General features: G+C 42.8%; 1 protein-coding gene across 2 annotated transcripts in view; it reads right to left on the reverse strand.

The window, feature by feature from the left end:
- Positions 1 to 16,722, reverse strand: part of LOC126297728 (apoptotic protease-activating factor 1) — a 257,592-nt gene that overhangs the window by 101,147 nt on the left and 139,723 nt on the right. For both annotated transcript variants that reach the window (XM_049988868.1, XM_049988869.1), the window contains one exon: positions 13,136 to 13,256. In XM_049988868.1, coding sequence (XP_049844825.1) covers positions 13,136 to 13,256 — 121 coding nt within the window. The remainder of the gene's footprint in view (positions 1 to 13,135; positions 13,257 to 16,722) is intronic.

Consider the following 16,722-nt stretch of genomic DNA (forward strand, 5'->3'; position numbering starts at 1 on the left):
CTGCATGAAGTGATGCTACTCCACAATAATGTCCGCCCACATTCTGCTATGCTGACAAAAAACACTACACATGAGTTGGGTTGGGAAATCATTCTGCATCCACCTTATTCATTTGACACAATAAACAGTTTTCTTACTTTTTTCCACTCATTTCATTTTGATAGACTGCCCCTTATCAAAAAGTGCTCAGTGTAATAAACAAAAAAAGTTTGCATCTGGAAGGTATATAGAAAGTCCTTGGAAGTGTGAAAGTAATCAGGGAAGAATTATTGTAGAATATGTAGCTGGTTAGTTTCATGTAAGGACATAACTTGGCAGTATACAGTTGGATGAAAACCAGCCGATCCTGCTGCTTATTTGAACTCTACAATGCTGAGCTGTAGGTAATAATGGTTTTTAAGCTTGAAAGAAACTGATTCCTGAATGTTGTGTGCATTTAATTGTTTCTGGAAATATGAATTTAAATGCCTGACACTTGTCAGAAGAAACGGTGAGGACCACAGCACCAGACATTTCATATCCAGCTCATGAGCCAGTGGGTAACAATTTAATTTATAATACAATAAACAAAACACCGTAATTATGTACATAAAAGTGGCAAAGGCAGGGAGCCACCAAATTCTCAGAGCCCAATGAACATAATTACAGCAAATTTATCCTTTAACACTCAGTGTAATGGTACATGATATGTCAAAGCAAATTTCGCCAGTCATAACACAACTGCTTTGCTACTATTTATGAGTAGTTTGTCTTGCTTAAGTATCTCCTGAAAGAAGAGTAGGTTGCTACTGACAATAAAGTTCTTACTAATATTGAAAGTAGTTTATTTAGCTTATCTGCATATTTTCAGGCGCATTATCACTATCTCTTTATTATGATTTTTAAAAGTGTCTCTATGTATGAAATGTAAACTTTTTACTATGATCTATCCTTTACAGCCATTTGAAGTTCTATAACCAGCCAATCATTGCTTGGAAATGCCTGTAACTGATTTCACGTGTTATCTGATCCCCACAACATGGTATACATAATTAATGTGCACATTCTGTAAGGTTTCACGAGTATTGCAGTAGCCACCAGAAAGATCGCGGGGGAGGCGCACATCGGCATGGCGCGTCACGGACAGCAGTAGCCGCAAATATAGTCCCGTCCAACAGAGGGCATGCGAGAATTCGCCCATGCCCTCTGCTGGTGAAACAACAACTCAGGCAACACGGGCCATGCCCAGTCAGTTTTACATAGGGCATGCCTAGCAGACAGTTCCCGGTCTACACTATTTGAAGTGCGATGGACAACATGAATCGTGTTAATATACAATTGACAATGAGTAGGGTCATTCTTTTGCATGTTGCGTCGTTGTTTCCGTTTTGCAGATTATCCACAGCATGGAGGATTTAGTGCAGGTTTTTGTTGAGCAGCACACGGTGCTCATGGCAACATTGAAATAAGCGCTTCCGGCGTTGCTATCCATGCCGTCTGCTGCAGTGCCGTTCCCTCCTCCCTTTCCCCCGTATGACTAGACAGTGGAGGATTAGGACGCATATGAACATCGCCTTCGGCAGCATTTCCAGGCATTTCATGTTGCCGATGCGGAGGTATGTTGTGCTCTTTTCTTATCTTGGATATCTCCCTCACTGTATCAAGTTTTGCAGCAGCTAGCACCATTGCAGGAACCCTTGTCCTTGTCTTTTGGCGCATTGTGTTCATTGCTGTCTTCATATTATCGCCACTGCACGCATGTTGTGGCGGCTAGGGTCGAGTTCTATCAATGCAAGAAACAGCCCCATCAGTCTTACCGGGCGTCGGCAGCTACCCAGCAAGGTCTTAGTAGCAAGTGTCATTTTGTCACGCGAGAGTCATATGCCCATGTTATGGTGCGTGACATCATTGTTCGTTCGGTCCCTGACAGGGAGGTCCGGCAATGGGCCCTGCAGTTAGAAGACACTTCCCTTGAAGTTCTGTCCATTGCTCAATCGTATGAAGTCTCTCACGCCGCAGGTCAACAGTTGGAAGCGTGGTGCGACGTCATGGCGGTTCAGGGCAGCGCGGCCGAGTCCACTACGTCCAGGATGGACGACGTGCAAGTGGTACAATCCGGTCATTACGGCCTCTCCCGCACGGCACGTAGACAGAGTTCCGGCCGCCGGCCCCTGTTACTGTCCTGTGCACAGAGTGCCCCAGCACTGGGATGTTTGTTATTGAGGTGTCGGTTCAGTCACGCCGATTACAACTGCAAGTAGATACGGATGCGGCAATTTCCTTGTTGAATGCACAAACTTACTCCGACCTTGGGTCGCCCCTGTTGGCGCAAGTTTACCGGCGTCTTCGCGCTTATGGATAACAGTTACTTTCCCCAACTGGGTCAATTCACTACTGACGTTACTTACAAATCAGTCACTACGTTGTTACCAAGTTTCACCCTTTCTTGTATGGCACGAAGTTTCAATTAATCACTGACCATAAGCCATTAATATCGTTTTTGACCCCACCTCTCAGATTCCGGATAGGGTGGCCCACAGACTGCAGCGCTGGGCCTTGTTTCTCTCTAAGTACCATTATGGCATATTTTCGCCCTACCAGACAGCATGCCAACACCAACGATCTTTCCCGTCTTCCGTTGGGCCCGGATCCTAAGTTCGATCGGGAGGAGATTATGTGTTTTCATTTGAATGTGGCGTCCCGCCAAGCGGTTGATGGCTTCCCGGTCACTAGTTCTAGAGTTGCCAGGGAAATGGCAGCTGACCCAGTTCTCAGGCAAGTAGTTCGCCTCGTTCAGGAGGGGTGGTCATCCTGACCTCTAGGCCGGGCCTCGGACCCTCTTCATAATTATTTTGTTCTCCAAGACCGCCTCTCAGTCTTGGAAGGAGTTCTCCTTCTGGCTACCGATGATACAGCTCCTCACGTGGTTGGTCCTGCAAGTTTGCGAAGGGAGGTCCTCACGTAATTACATGAGGGGCACTGGGATGTTTCCCGTACTAAAACCTTGGCTTGCAGACATGTGTACTGGCCTCGTATTGACAGAGAAATTGAGCACTTGGTGGCCGCCTGTTCCCAGTGTACCAGCCAACAGGCATCTCCCAGGTCAGCGTTCTCTTCATGGCCGCCTGCAACGCATGCATGGGAACATGTTCACATAGATTTTGTAGGCCCGTTTCTCAGTGGCTATTGGCTCATTGTCATTGATGCTTATTTCCGATTCCCATATGTGGTTCGCTGCTCCTCAATCACTTTAGAAGTTGCAATCCAGGCACTCGCAAAAATCTTTTCTGTCGAAGGTCTGCCAGTCACCCTGGTATTGGACCGGACAATGGACCTCAGTTTATTTCGCAGACCTTCCAGGATTTTTGTAGGCGCTTTGGTATTCAGCACGTTTGCTCTCCCCCCTTTCATCCACAATTGAATGGGGAAGCCGAGCACATGTTGCGCACATTTAAGATGCAGATGAAAAAGTATGTGCACGAATTTCCTGTGGAGGAGGCGTTGACTTTTTTCCTGACAGCATACCAGACCACACCGATGGGAGAACGCAGCCCTGCAGAGCTCCTCCACGGGTGCCAACCTAGGACTCTGCTGCGCCTCCTCTGGACTGGTCCTCGCCAGTCTTCGCAAAATGGGGTACCCGGCTTTCCACCGGGTATGCCGGTCTGGGCACGTGGGTTTGGTCGCAATCCACATTGGATACCAGCAGTGGTCCTGCACCGCAATGGCCACCGGCTCTATACCTTGCAGGTGGGGAACTGGGAGGTACGTCGTGAGCAAAATCAGCTACGTCCACGTTTGGCACCCACCCTCCGACCCCTCAGGCGCCCGCTTCTCCATTGCTGGCACCCGCGTCGTTTTCTCAGGGGATGCTACCGCCCCTCCCACCTGTGACTCCGCCACACTGCGATGGTTCTCAGCCTTGGCGGCCTCCAGTAGCTCCAGCACCAACATCACCATCATTAGAGATGCCCCTGTAAGAGCCGGTCCCCCTTGCAGGCCCAGTTTCTCAGGAGGCTGGTTCACCTGTGGTCGTGCCTTCCCCATCATCACCGCCACTGGGTCTTGCCCCTCCTGAGGTGGAACGGGATCCAGAGTTCGACAGCTTGTCGCCCGTTCTGTCCTGGGCTCCGGTGGTGGGACGACGGGGGCCTCTTCGTGTGGGTCACTTCCAACCGTATTCGAAGGTTCCAGCTCGACGGTTGGCAGATCCCTCCCAACTCCAGCATTCCAATGGACATGGAGGTCATCACTACTGCACGACGCTCCACCTTCTGACACAGTGGATAACAGTGGCTTCACCCTCCGAAGGAGGAGGAGTGCAGTAGCCACCAGAAAGATCGCAGAAGGCGTTCATCGGCATGGTGCTTCACAGACAGTAGTTGTGGCAAGTAAAGTCCCGGCCACCAGAGGGCACATGAGAATGCAGCGACGCCCTCTGCCGGCGGAACAACAACTCAGGCAGCAAGGGCCGTGCCCAGTCAGTTTTACATCGGGCATGCCTAGCAGACAGTTCCTGGTCTACACTATGTGAAATGTGATAGACAATGTGGATCGTGTTAATACAAGTATTGTGTGATTTTAGGTTTTCTCACCATAAGAACATTTGCAATATTTCTCAGGTACTCAGCAGAGTGTCATCATCCAGAAGGTGTGATATTTCAGGAAGATGACTTCTTCCCATCTTCAGGCATTCCTGATAACTTATTTTTGTTTGGTGCTGCCTTTATATGGCAGCAGCTTCAGAACTTCCGACTTGGCCAAGAAGACCTCATGGCGAGCTTCAACATGGTATCTCTCTTTACGAGAGTGCCTCTAAGAGTCTCCCTAAGCCTTATACAAGAAGAGTTAGGGCTGGAACTAATGAAACTGTTTGAATTCATATTTATGTCAATCTACTTTCCACATACAAAAGGATGGAGTAGTGATGAGTTTCCCACTATCACCAGTGATGGCCAATACATAGGAGGCATTTTAAGAACAAGCCATAGAATCAGCAGTCTACAAGCCCTTGTGCTTCTTTTTGTTATGTAGATGATATGCTCATAATTGTCCACATGGATAACATCACCTACAATGCTTCATGCAACACCTGAATTTTCTGCACAAACATCAAACTCACAATGGACATAAAAGAAAATAATGACCTTCCATTTCTGGAAAATCATGCAACAGATATGTACTTGCATGCCTCTAGCTGTCATGCTCCTTCAAAATGAGGTGTCCTAAGCACACTAGAGCATGTATAATCTTGGACTATGGCAGTCTAGTGGCCAAATTGCAGCATCTCCAGGGCATGTTCTGCACAAATGGTTACAGCAACTGCAGAGATAAAACATGCCTTAAGGTCAAAGAAGTCGAGACCACAACCTGCTGAGGACAAAGAGAAAAGTCTTGTAATGGCATTTATCCCATACATAGTGAAAATGTCATCAAACATTGAAAGAATGTTCCAGAAACATAATGTAACGTGTGTGTTCAGTCCACTTGCCAAGATGAAGCCTTGTTGGGATCAGTCAAGGATGACTTAGAATTCCAGAAATTGCAAGTCTACTGCATCCCTTGCAAGTGTGGGAAATTGTATGTAGACCAGACCATCTGGATGGTACAGGGCAGATGCAATGAGTATAAATGCCACACAGACAACAAACAGCTGACAAAGTCTGCAGTGGCAGAGCTCTTCGTCTCCCAGAGCACACTTCACATTAAGAAGGCACCAAGTTGTTGCAATAGTACAACACTTTCTGGGATTGTATTCTAAAAGTGGCTGTAGAGATGTGACTGCATGATGAACTAATAAATAAATACAATGACTTTCAATTAAGCAAGGCCTTGAGCATAGTCAAAGCACAGCAGCAACCTGCATGGAAATCTGCTCCCATCATTACAGTTAAAGAAGACAACATGCATTGTCACCATATTGGCAGAGACCTGCATCCAGAACTGGACACAGCACATCTGAGAACATTGGACGGATCTCCAATGTTGCACTTCCCACACCACCACACCAGGTCCTAGCCCAGAGCCAGCTGGCAGGAGGCTGCAGGCATAAGGATTGGAGGTATAAAGGTGGGGCCCAGCAGAAAACAGTCAGTCATAAGGAAAGCCTGAAGGTGGTAAGAAGTCAGAAGTTGGCTTGCCGAAATATCAATCTGCTGGATGAATACCCCACAAATATTAAAAAATTTCACAAGTCTTCTTGATATGATGAATCACCAGTATCCTCAAGAACTGTGTGTCAGTTACACAAAAATAACAATTGCTATTTTTGGATGCATATGGTAAAATTGCTGTAGACTAATATGAAACTTCTGCATTACATTTTTTTCCTAATGGGTCATATATTTCTACTTCATCTAAAGTATTGCTCTACATTACTGCTCTCCAGCCCAGCCTCTTATTGCCATTAGAGGAAGTATTTGTGTCTGGGTGCTTATATTATTACCATCAGGACAGTTGTTTTTTGAGAGGTCTTTATCAGATAATCTAAATAATCTAAACATGTCTTGTTCTGCAGGGAGATGGGAACTGACTGTAATGTCAGGGCTGTGTAATTTCACTACAGTTCTGAGCTGCATATTAATTTACAAGTAGAACACAGAATAATCCAAGGCCTGCAAAACCTACTCATTTTCATGATGGGCACTTTCCACCATCAGTGAGAAGGATGCCCAGAGCTGGACAGCTGTGATAAGCTTTTAAATCTCAGACTGGGCCTACAACATATGATGTAGTGTGTTTTTATTTAGCCACTGAGACTTTCTTGCAAACACAAGCAGGATTTTGTCTTGACAAATACCAGTTATGAATGTTCCTTATGACAAAATCCTGAAGACAGCATTATATCTATTTTCTGCACAGCATGTGTTTATTTTGGAGATCTAGCAGTGAGTTTATTAGCAAACACTGCAAATCACTCTCATGTCCTTGGCTGAGAGTACTTTTATTATACCTTTTATACACATTTCTTCTTTTCTCAACCTCAGATGGAATGCTGACTACATATTTGCCTCTATGCCTGTTATAATTAGTCTAAACATACACTATGTGATCAAAAGTATCCAGACACACCAAAAACATACATTTTTCATATCAGGTGCATTGTTCTGCCACCTACTGCCAGGTACACCATATCAGTGACCTCACTAGTCATTACACATCATGACAGAGCAGAATGGGGCACACCGCAGAACTCACGGACTTCAAATGTGTGTTCAGGCGATTTGAGTGTCATACGCATGTACACAAGATTTCCACACTCCTAAACATCCCTAGGTCTACTGTTTCTGATATGATAGTGAAGTGGAAACATGAAGGGACAAGTACAGCACATAAGCATACAGGCTGACCTCGTCTGTTGATGGACAGAGACCGCCGACAGTTGAAGAGGGTCGTAATGTGTAATGGGCAGACATCTATCCAGACCATCACACAGGAATTCCGAACTGCATCAGGATCCTCTGCAAGTTCTATGACAGTTAGGTGGGAGATGAGAAAACTTGAATTTCATGGTTGAGCGGTTGCTCATAAGCCACACATCACGTTTGTAAATGTCAAATGATGCCTCACTTGGTGTAAGAAGCGTAAACATTGGACGATTGAACAGTGGAAAAACGTTGTGGGGAGTGACAAACCATGGTGTACAGTGCGGCGATCCGATGGCAGGGTGTGGGGATGGCGAATGCCTGGTGAACATCATCTGCCAGTGTGTGTGGTGCCAACAGTAAAATTTGGAGACGGTGGTGTCATGGTGTGGTCATGTTTTTCATGGAGGGGGCTTGCACCTATTGTTGTTTTGCATGGCACTACCACAGCACAGGTCTACATTGATGTCTTAAACACCTTCTTGCTTCCCACCGTTGACGAGCAATTCAGGGATCACGATTACATCTTTCAACATGATGAAGCACCTGTTCATACTGCACGGCCTGTGGTGGAGTGTCAATAACATCCTAGTAATGCACTGGCCTGCGCAGAGTCCTGACCTGAATCCTATAGAACATCTTTGTGATTTTTTGGAATGCTGACTTCATGCCACGCCTCACCAACTGCAATTGATACCTCTTCCACTGCTGCAATCCCTGAAGAATGGGCTGCAATTCCCCAAGAAACCTTCCAGCACCTGATTGAATGTATGCTGTCACCAAGGCTAAGGGTGGGCCAACACCATATTGAATTCCAGCATTACTGATGGAGGGCACCACGAACTTGTAAGTCATTTTCAGCCAGGTGTCCGGATACTTTTGATCACATAGTGTGTCAGAGCGTGGAATGTCAGTTCCCTTAATTGAGCAGGTAGGTTAGAAAATTTAAAAAGGGAAATTGATAGGTTAAAGTTAGATATAGTGGGAATTAGTGAAGTTCGGTGGCAGGAGGAACAAGACTTCTGGTCAGGTAAATACAGAGTTATGAATACAAAATCAAATAGGGGTAATGCAGGAGTAGGTTTAATAATGAATAAAAAAAATAGGAGTGCGGGTAAGCTACTACCAACAGCATAGTGAACACATCATTGTGGCCAAGATAGACATGAAGCCCATGCCTACTACAGTAGTACAAGTTTATATGCCAACTAGCTCTGCAGATGACGAAGAAATTGAAGAAATGTATGATGAAATAAAAGAAATTATTCAGATAGTGAAGGGAGATGAAAATTTAATAGTCATGGGTGACTGGAATTCGAGTGTAGGAAAAGCGAGAGAAGAAAACGTAGTAGGTGAATATGGATTGGGGCTAAGAAATGAAAGAGGAAGCCGCCTGGTAGAATTTTGCACAGAGCACAACTTAGTCATAGCTAACACTTGGTTTAAGAATCATGAAAGAAGGTTGTACACATGGAAGAAGCCTGGAGATACTGACAGATTTCAGATTGGTCTTGCGATAGCGTTCTCGCTTCCCGAGCATGGGGTCCCGAGTTCGATTCCCGGTGGGGTCAGGGATTTTTTCCTACCTCGAGATGACTGGGTGGTGTTGTGTCGTCTTCATCATCATCATTCATCCCCATTACGGTTGGAGGAAGGCAATGGCAAACCACCTCCACTAGAACCTTGCCTAGTAAGGCAGTGCGGGTCTCCCGCGTCGCTCCCCTATGCTCTGTAAAGGAGTATGGGACTCGTCATCATCAAGACAGAGATTTAGGAACCAAGTTTTAAATTGTAAGACATTTCCAGGGGCAGATGTGGACTCTGACCACAATCTATTGGTTATGAACTGTAGATTAAAACTGAAGAAACTGCAAAAAGGTGGGAATTTAAGGAGATGGGACCTGGATAAACTGACTAAACCAGAGGTTGCACAGAGTTTCAGGGAGAGCATAAGGCAACAATTGACAGGAATGAGGGAAAGAAATACACTAGAAGAAGAATGGGTAGCTCTGAGAGATGAAGTAGTGAAGGCAGCAGAGGATCTAGTAGGTAAAAATACTAGGGCTAGTAGAAATCCTTGGGTAACAGAAGAAATATTGAATTTAATTGATGAAAGGAGAAAATACAAAAATGCAGTAAATGAAGCAGGCAAAAAGGAATACAAACGTCTCAAAAATGAGATCAACAGGAAGTGCAAAATGGCTAAGCAGGGATGGCTAGAGGACAAATGTAAGGATGTAGAGGCTTATCTCACTAGGGGTAAGATAGATACTGCCTACAGGAAAATTAAAGACACCTTTGGAGAGAAGAGAACCACTTGTATGAATATCAAGAGCTCAGACAGAAACCCAGTTCTAAGAGAAGAAGGAAGAGCAGAAAGGTGGCAGGAGTGTATAGAGGGTCTATACAAGGGCGATGTACTTGAGGAAAATATTATGGAAATGGAAGAGGATGTAGATGAAGATGAAATGGGAGATACGGTACTGTGTGAATAGAGCACTGAAAGACCTGAGTCGAAACAAGACCCTGGGAATAGATAACATTCCATTAAAACTACTGACGGCCTTGGGAGAACCAGTCCTGACAAAACTCTACCATCTGGTGAGCAAGATGTACGAGACAGGCGAAATACCCTTAGACTTTAAGGAGAATATAATAATTCCAATCCCAAAGAAAGCAGATGTTGACAGATGTGAAAATTACCAAACAATCAGTTTAATAAGCCACAGCTGCAAAATACTAATGCGAATTTTTTACAGACGACTGGAAAAACAGGTAGAAGCCGACCTCCGGGAAGATCAGTTTGGATTCTGTAGAAATATTGGAATACGTGAGGCAATGCCGACCCTATGACGTCTCTTAGAAGCTAGATTAAGGAAAGGCAAACCTACGTTTCTAGCATTTGTAGACTTAGAGAAAGCTTTTGACAATGTTGACTGGAATACTCTCTTTCAAATTCTGAAGGTGTCAGGGGTAAAATACAGGGAGGAAAAGGCTATTTACAATTTGTACAGGAACCAGATGGCAGTTATAAGAGTCGAGGGGCAGGAAAGGGAAGCAGTGGTTGGGAAGGGAGTGAGACACGGTTGTAGCCTATGCCTGATGTTATTGAATCTGTATATTGACCAAGCAGTGAAGGAAACAAAAGAAAAATTCTGAGTAGGTATTAAAATCCATAGAGAAGAAATAAAAACTTTGATGTTTGCCGATGACATTGTAATTCTGTCAGAGACAGCAAAGGACTTGGAAGAGCAGTTGAACGGAATGGACAGTGTCTTGAAAGGAGCATATAAGATGAACATCAACAAAAGCAAAACGAGGATAATGGAATGTAGTCGAATTAAGTCAGGTGATGCTGAGGGAATTAGATTAGGAAATGAGACACTTAAAGTAGTAAAGAAGTTTTGCTATTTAGGGAGTAAAATAACTGATGATGGTCTAAGTAGAGAGGATGTAAAATGTAGACTGGCAATGGCAAGGAAAGCGTTTCTGAAGAAGATAAATTTGTTAACATTGAGTATAGATTTAAGTGTCAGGAAGTCGTTTCTGAAAGTATTTGTATGGAGCGTAGGGATGTATGGAAGTGAAACATGGATGATAACTAGTTTGGGCAAGAAGAGAATAAAAGCTTTTGAAATGTGGTGCTACAGAAGAATGCTGAAGATTAGATGGGTAGATCATATAACTAATGAGGAGGTATTGAATAGGACTGGGGAGAAGAGAAGTTTGTGGCACAACTTGACTAGAGGAAGGGATCGGTTGGTAGGACATGTTTGAGGCATCAAGGGATCACCAATTTAGTATTGGAGGGCAGTGTGGAGGGTAATAAAGATGTCATCTCTCGTGAGAACTGTTGTGATATCCACAACTATTTTCAGAAATCAGCAGTTTGCACAGCACCTAGAAGCTCTCAATAAACATAAGCAATTACAAAGTAATGTACATCATTGGACAAATCCCTCCTGCAATGGTTGGTTTGAAGAGAGCAGCATATGGTGAATCATGTGTGTCTACACATTATTCTAATATTGCAGCATCACCATTCTGAGTAAATATAAAGTGGAACAATCATTTGAAGTATTTAGAGGAAAAGGTAAGCCTTTCTTTTGACAACTGGCACCTCCAGCTACACAGGATCAAATGCACAGTCATGTTGATGACATATGAAGTTATCTGTACTGCTATATGAGCAGTTTTCAGGTAGAGGTTATGTCATAGTTTAAAACATCTTTATAAATGTTCGGAGAAATGTAAAAGATAAATACCACACGATAGACCATCAACAGCCTGCAGTTCATTCACAGGATTCCCAGCGCAGCTTCTCAACGCAGGAAGTATCTTACATGACACTCATGTGAGTTACTCCCAAAAAATGCTTGTCTGACAGTTGTTCTAGGTTAGACTGACTGAAGGACTTACAAAAGTTTAAAGAAAGAGATGTACAATTTGTGATAAACTTGTTCAGTTAATGAGAAAGTGTTACAGTGATCTTTAACAAATTCCAACAGCACACTCTAAAAAAGGGAGGTAGTCAGACTCTTGCTTAGAAAAAGTGTACTGGTGCCTTCACTATAAGTATTATCACCAACCATGAAAAACAAAACTTTATTTACTCTTCAGCTTTCATAGTCCTGTAGCATATAATACTACAGTATGTTGATAATTGTTACTTTGGGACCATTGAATCACAACTGAATGAAAAGCATTTTCTCTGGCATACATGTTTCGCCTATATTCTTTGCAAGGTATCTTCAGTGGAAGATTTCATAAATGTTGATCTACTGGTTGTGTTCTTGTCCCTTTGTTACAATTGCTCTTCTTCTGATAACTGCCATTTGAAATTTTGTTTTCACATTTCACAGCACTAGGAAATGAACACACATTTTGGTTCTCTGTCTTAACCCTGTGCTTAGCCAGCTGACATCATCATGATGTAATGGAGGTAATTTAGTATATGGTGCTCCTTCCATTCTATGGAGCAACATAAGTAATGTTGGTTGAATCCTCGGCCGATCTGAGATGCACCAAATGTAGTACCCTGTTATGAATAGTTATGGCCTCTAGAGAAATACATTTACAGCATTCCTTACAAGCCTCATTGAAATTAATACAGAATCAGGACACCACATTGAGTACCTACAAAATATCAAATATAGAAATCAGAAAAACATTGTGGCAGCTAATAAAATTCTTATGAAGCTAAGTTTGAACACACAATAATACTGGGCCATATCTGTATAGATAATCAATCATTTAAAATACAAAATGTAATCAGTATTAGAATGAAAAATAACAGTTACAATAGCGACAATAGGTATAAACCCAATAGTGCCTGGAGGAGGCACTTGATGCACAGAGATCACACCAGAGACTGCGAATTTGTTAACTTTCTGAAGTGAATTGTTAACTTTCTGAAATGTATGGTGATTCTGCAAATGTATCTTTATTATTTAGTTGTGAGAGCTGCACCAATTTTTTATAAATTCCAGGTCATGTGCATGATGTCACGATGCTTTCACCCTTGTAAGACCCCAGGGAACAAAATGGAGAATTCAGATGCCCTGTTGGAATTACTGGCCCCTGACAAAGACAATAAAAGCAGATAATGGAAGGCTGAGGAATTAAGAAAATCAGGAACACTTTAATACAATGTGAGGTTATGAAATGAACAAATGAGGCTCTTCAGTGACAGGTGGTAGCTTATCTGAGGAGTTCTTCATACTACAAAGTAGTCGGATAGTTTATTTGCAGCAAACAGAACAAAGAAGTATTCTCTGCAACATGGTACTTACATTTATAGATCCATCATAACAACCAACAATAATCTTATTTTCACTATGTGTAAAACAGGCAGTTACAGCTCCTCCTCCTACTGGAAGACTTTGTGTGTCTGAAGAGAAATCTTGGTTAAGGCTGTAAAAGTAAAAGCAAAGTTCTAGTCAACATTTTTATTTTGAACTAATATTTAACATAAAATATGTCTTTAGATATTATCAATCAACAAGTTCAATATACAACAACCACCTCCCTCACTGCTCTCACTTCAGGTTTCTGACTTACGGACTGAGATACACATAAGAGATTTTTACTCTCAAATAACACCCACAGAATTGTTTATACTAGGGTGAATTTTCACTGACAGTTACTTGTGAGTACTTTCTGCATGTGTCTGAGAGTCTTGCAAGGGCTTTTGTTGGAAGCATTTATACACAAGAGGGTGAGAAACTCTGCTGGAGCCGAGAGATCACTTTCCGTGGGGATTTTTCAGTCATAGTTCTGCGAGTGAAGGAAGAGATTGCAATGGAATAAAATCGGACTGCAGTTGCACTTTTAATACTTTTGATGGCTGTCAGAAAACGTAAACAGCAGTTGCATCACATAAGAGAGTGGATAAGGTGATGGGATGATTTTGGAGCATGCAAGAATCTCATTGCAGAGCTAGTGATAAATCATCTGGATAACTTGATATCAGCTCTGCTAAGACTTCTATATCATATATCTTTATATTTGCACTTTAAATTAAGTTCTTGTCAATATTAGTTTTGCTGTCACTGAAAAACTTAAGTGCTTAATTTTTAAGATCTTTGTCACTGGTGGTAGATATTAAGAGGGCTGTATTTTGTTTGAGGTTAGTAATAATTAAATAATATGCCACCTTTGGTCAAAATTTAGATTTCAGTGAATGTCCAACATGTTTCAGATTCATAGCCACTGATGGCGAGTGTTGTTTTTCGAGCACAGACGAGAATGTGTTTGCACATATAGGTGTCATCTCGATCAAAGGTGTTTTGCATGGTCGGGTGCGCATCTGCCTGCCTGCCTGCCTCAGTCCCCCTGCACACTCGCTCACACACTCTCTCTCTGAGGTGTCTAAATGTCTGTGGAGAAATGACAGCCCATTCTTTCTCAAGCAGAGAAAGTAGTGAAATTGGATTCTCGTATCTGTAGCAAAGTAAGTTGATATTCTAACTTATCCAAAAGGTGTCTGCCTCCATAGCTGAGTGGTCTGAATGGCAGAATGCCATGCAAGGGGTCCGAGTTCGATTCTTGGCTGGGTCAAAGTTTTCTCAACTCATTGACTGGGTGTTGTGTTGTCTTCGACATAATTTCATTCTCATCAACATGCAAGTCTCCAACATGCTGTCAACTAAACATACTTGCACCAGGTGACCAATCTACCTGATGGGAGGCCCTAGTCCCATTCACATTTCATCCCAAAGGTGTTCTATTGGGTTCAGGATGGGGCTCTAGACAAGCCAGTCCATTTCAGGAACATTACTGTACACAAACCATTCTCTCACAGATGCTGTTTCCCGACTGATACAAACAATCATCATCTCTGAACTGTTCCTCTACTGTACACAATACACATTGTGTCAGTGTCTTCATATCCTTGCGAATTTGGGATTTTCTGAGGTGCAATAAGTGGACCACATCTAACCATGAAAAATGTCCCCCATACCATAACACCAACTCCTCTATACTTCACTGTTGGCCTGACACATGATGGCAGGTAACATTCTATAGGTATTTGCCAAACCCAAACAATTCCATCAGAATACTACAGAGTACAGCGTTACTCATCACTCCAAATGACTTGTTCCCCATATCTTCTAACCAGAGGCATTGTTCTTTACACCACCTCAAGTGTGGCTTAGTGTTTACTACAGAAATGAGCGACTTATGAGGAGCTCCTCGATCATTGTAACCCTTTCTTTTTAACTCCCTACACACAGTCACTGTGCTAGCTGGACTACTGGTTGCATTTTGGGGCTCACGAGTGATTCCCTCCATGATTTCATGCAATTTTTTACAACAGCCCTCTGCAATGCTTAATGGTTCCTGTCCACCAGTAGATAAGGTCTGCTTGGTCTTGATTAGCTGTATGTGTTTCTTTGCATTTCCACTTCATAATCACCTCACCAACAGTCGACTTGGGCACCCTCAGAATGGCTGAAATTTTTCTGGTAGATTTGTTACTCAGGTGGCATACAATGACTAGTCTGTGCTTGAAGTCACTGAACTCTTCTGACCAAACAATTCTGCTATTACTGCTTCTCTATTGGCAATACAATACTCCCTATCTCTTTTTATACTGGTGTGTCTATATCTTTTGACATGTGGTGGTCAATTCTGTATGACATAGAGGTGTCCAGATACATCTGATCAGCGTACACCCTATTGTCTTTACCACCTCTTCCAAAGTTGCGCATATACGAAGCTCTCGCTAAGTTAACTGATTAATATTGAAATAAGAGCTAATTTAGTTAATATTACATTTTGGACTAGTGTATTTACTTCTTCTCTAGGCTATCTACTGAAGGTTTTGCTTTCCTGGCCATATTTAAATAGAAAATGAATTATTTCGTAAAGGCTGGTAGTTGCTAGTTTTGTTTACATTTTTTTGGTGTAAATTTCGTGTGAATGTAGATTTTTGTTTTTGACTAGAGTTATCACTTCAAAGTCAAATTAACCATGTGTGACAAATGTGGTAGTTGTCATAGAAATTTGAAAGAGGGGGGTATTCTGTGTAGACTGTAACTTATGGTTTCATTCGGGCGAATGTAGTGGGGAGGAAATGAGGCTCTTCTATGGCAGTGTAGGTTACGTAGAACGGACAGAAAAATAGCTGAACAGGAGGCAAAAAATTGTGCCCTTAAGGCTGAGTTAGATAACGTGAACTTGGAATTATGTTGGTTAAGGGAGGAAAAGGAGACTGGGAACTGGGAAAATGTAGCAAGCAAAGAGCAAAAAAGGGAAACACTTGAAAAAACTCCAAAGTTCAAGTAGTAAATCAGTTTGGCTTGCTATCTGAAGTGGAGGAAGGGCCTCATCCAGATGTAGTTGAAAGTAGGTTGAAGCAGAACATTAGCTTAAAGAAGAAAAAAAAAAGACAGATCAGGGCCAAACCAGAATAGAAAAAGAATAATTTTGCTTCTAGGCAGCAGTCATAGGAGGGGTGTGGGCTAGCAGCTTAAGGAGAAATTAGGTGCAGGGTACCAGGTCACAAGTTTTGTGAAACCAAGTGCTAGCCTTAGATAGGTGACAGAAAACTTAGGTCTGCTATGCAGGGACTTTGATAAGGAAGATCAGGTAATTATAGTTGGGGGGCAGAAAACAGCCTGGCTATGAATCCAAAATACAGTATTAAGAGTGACCTGGATAAAATAGGAGCACAAACTGGGTACACAAATGTGGGGTTTGTGGAGGTCTTTCAGTGCCATAATCAGCCTGGGGTAAACATTGTTGTAAGGCATGTTAACACTGAGGTGAACAGGATGCTCCAGACACCAGCAAAATCTCACGTAAGTTTTGTTCCAGTTAATGCTATTGGTAAGTGTGGATACACTACACATGGCCTGCACCTGAATAGGTAGGG

Source organism: Schistocerca gregaria, chromosome X (assembly GCF_023897955.1).
Source record: "Schistocerca gregaria isolate iqSchGreg1 chromosome X, iqSchGreg1.2, whole genome shotgun sequence".
NCBI lineage: Eukaryota > Metazoa > Arthropoda > Insecta > Orthoptera > Acrididae > Schistocerca > Schistocerca gregaria.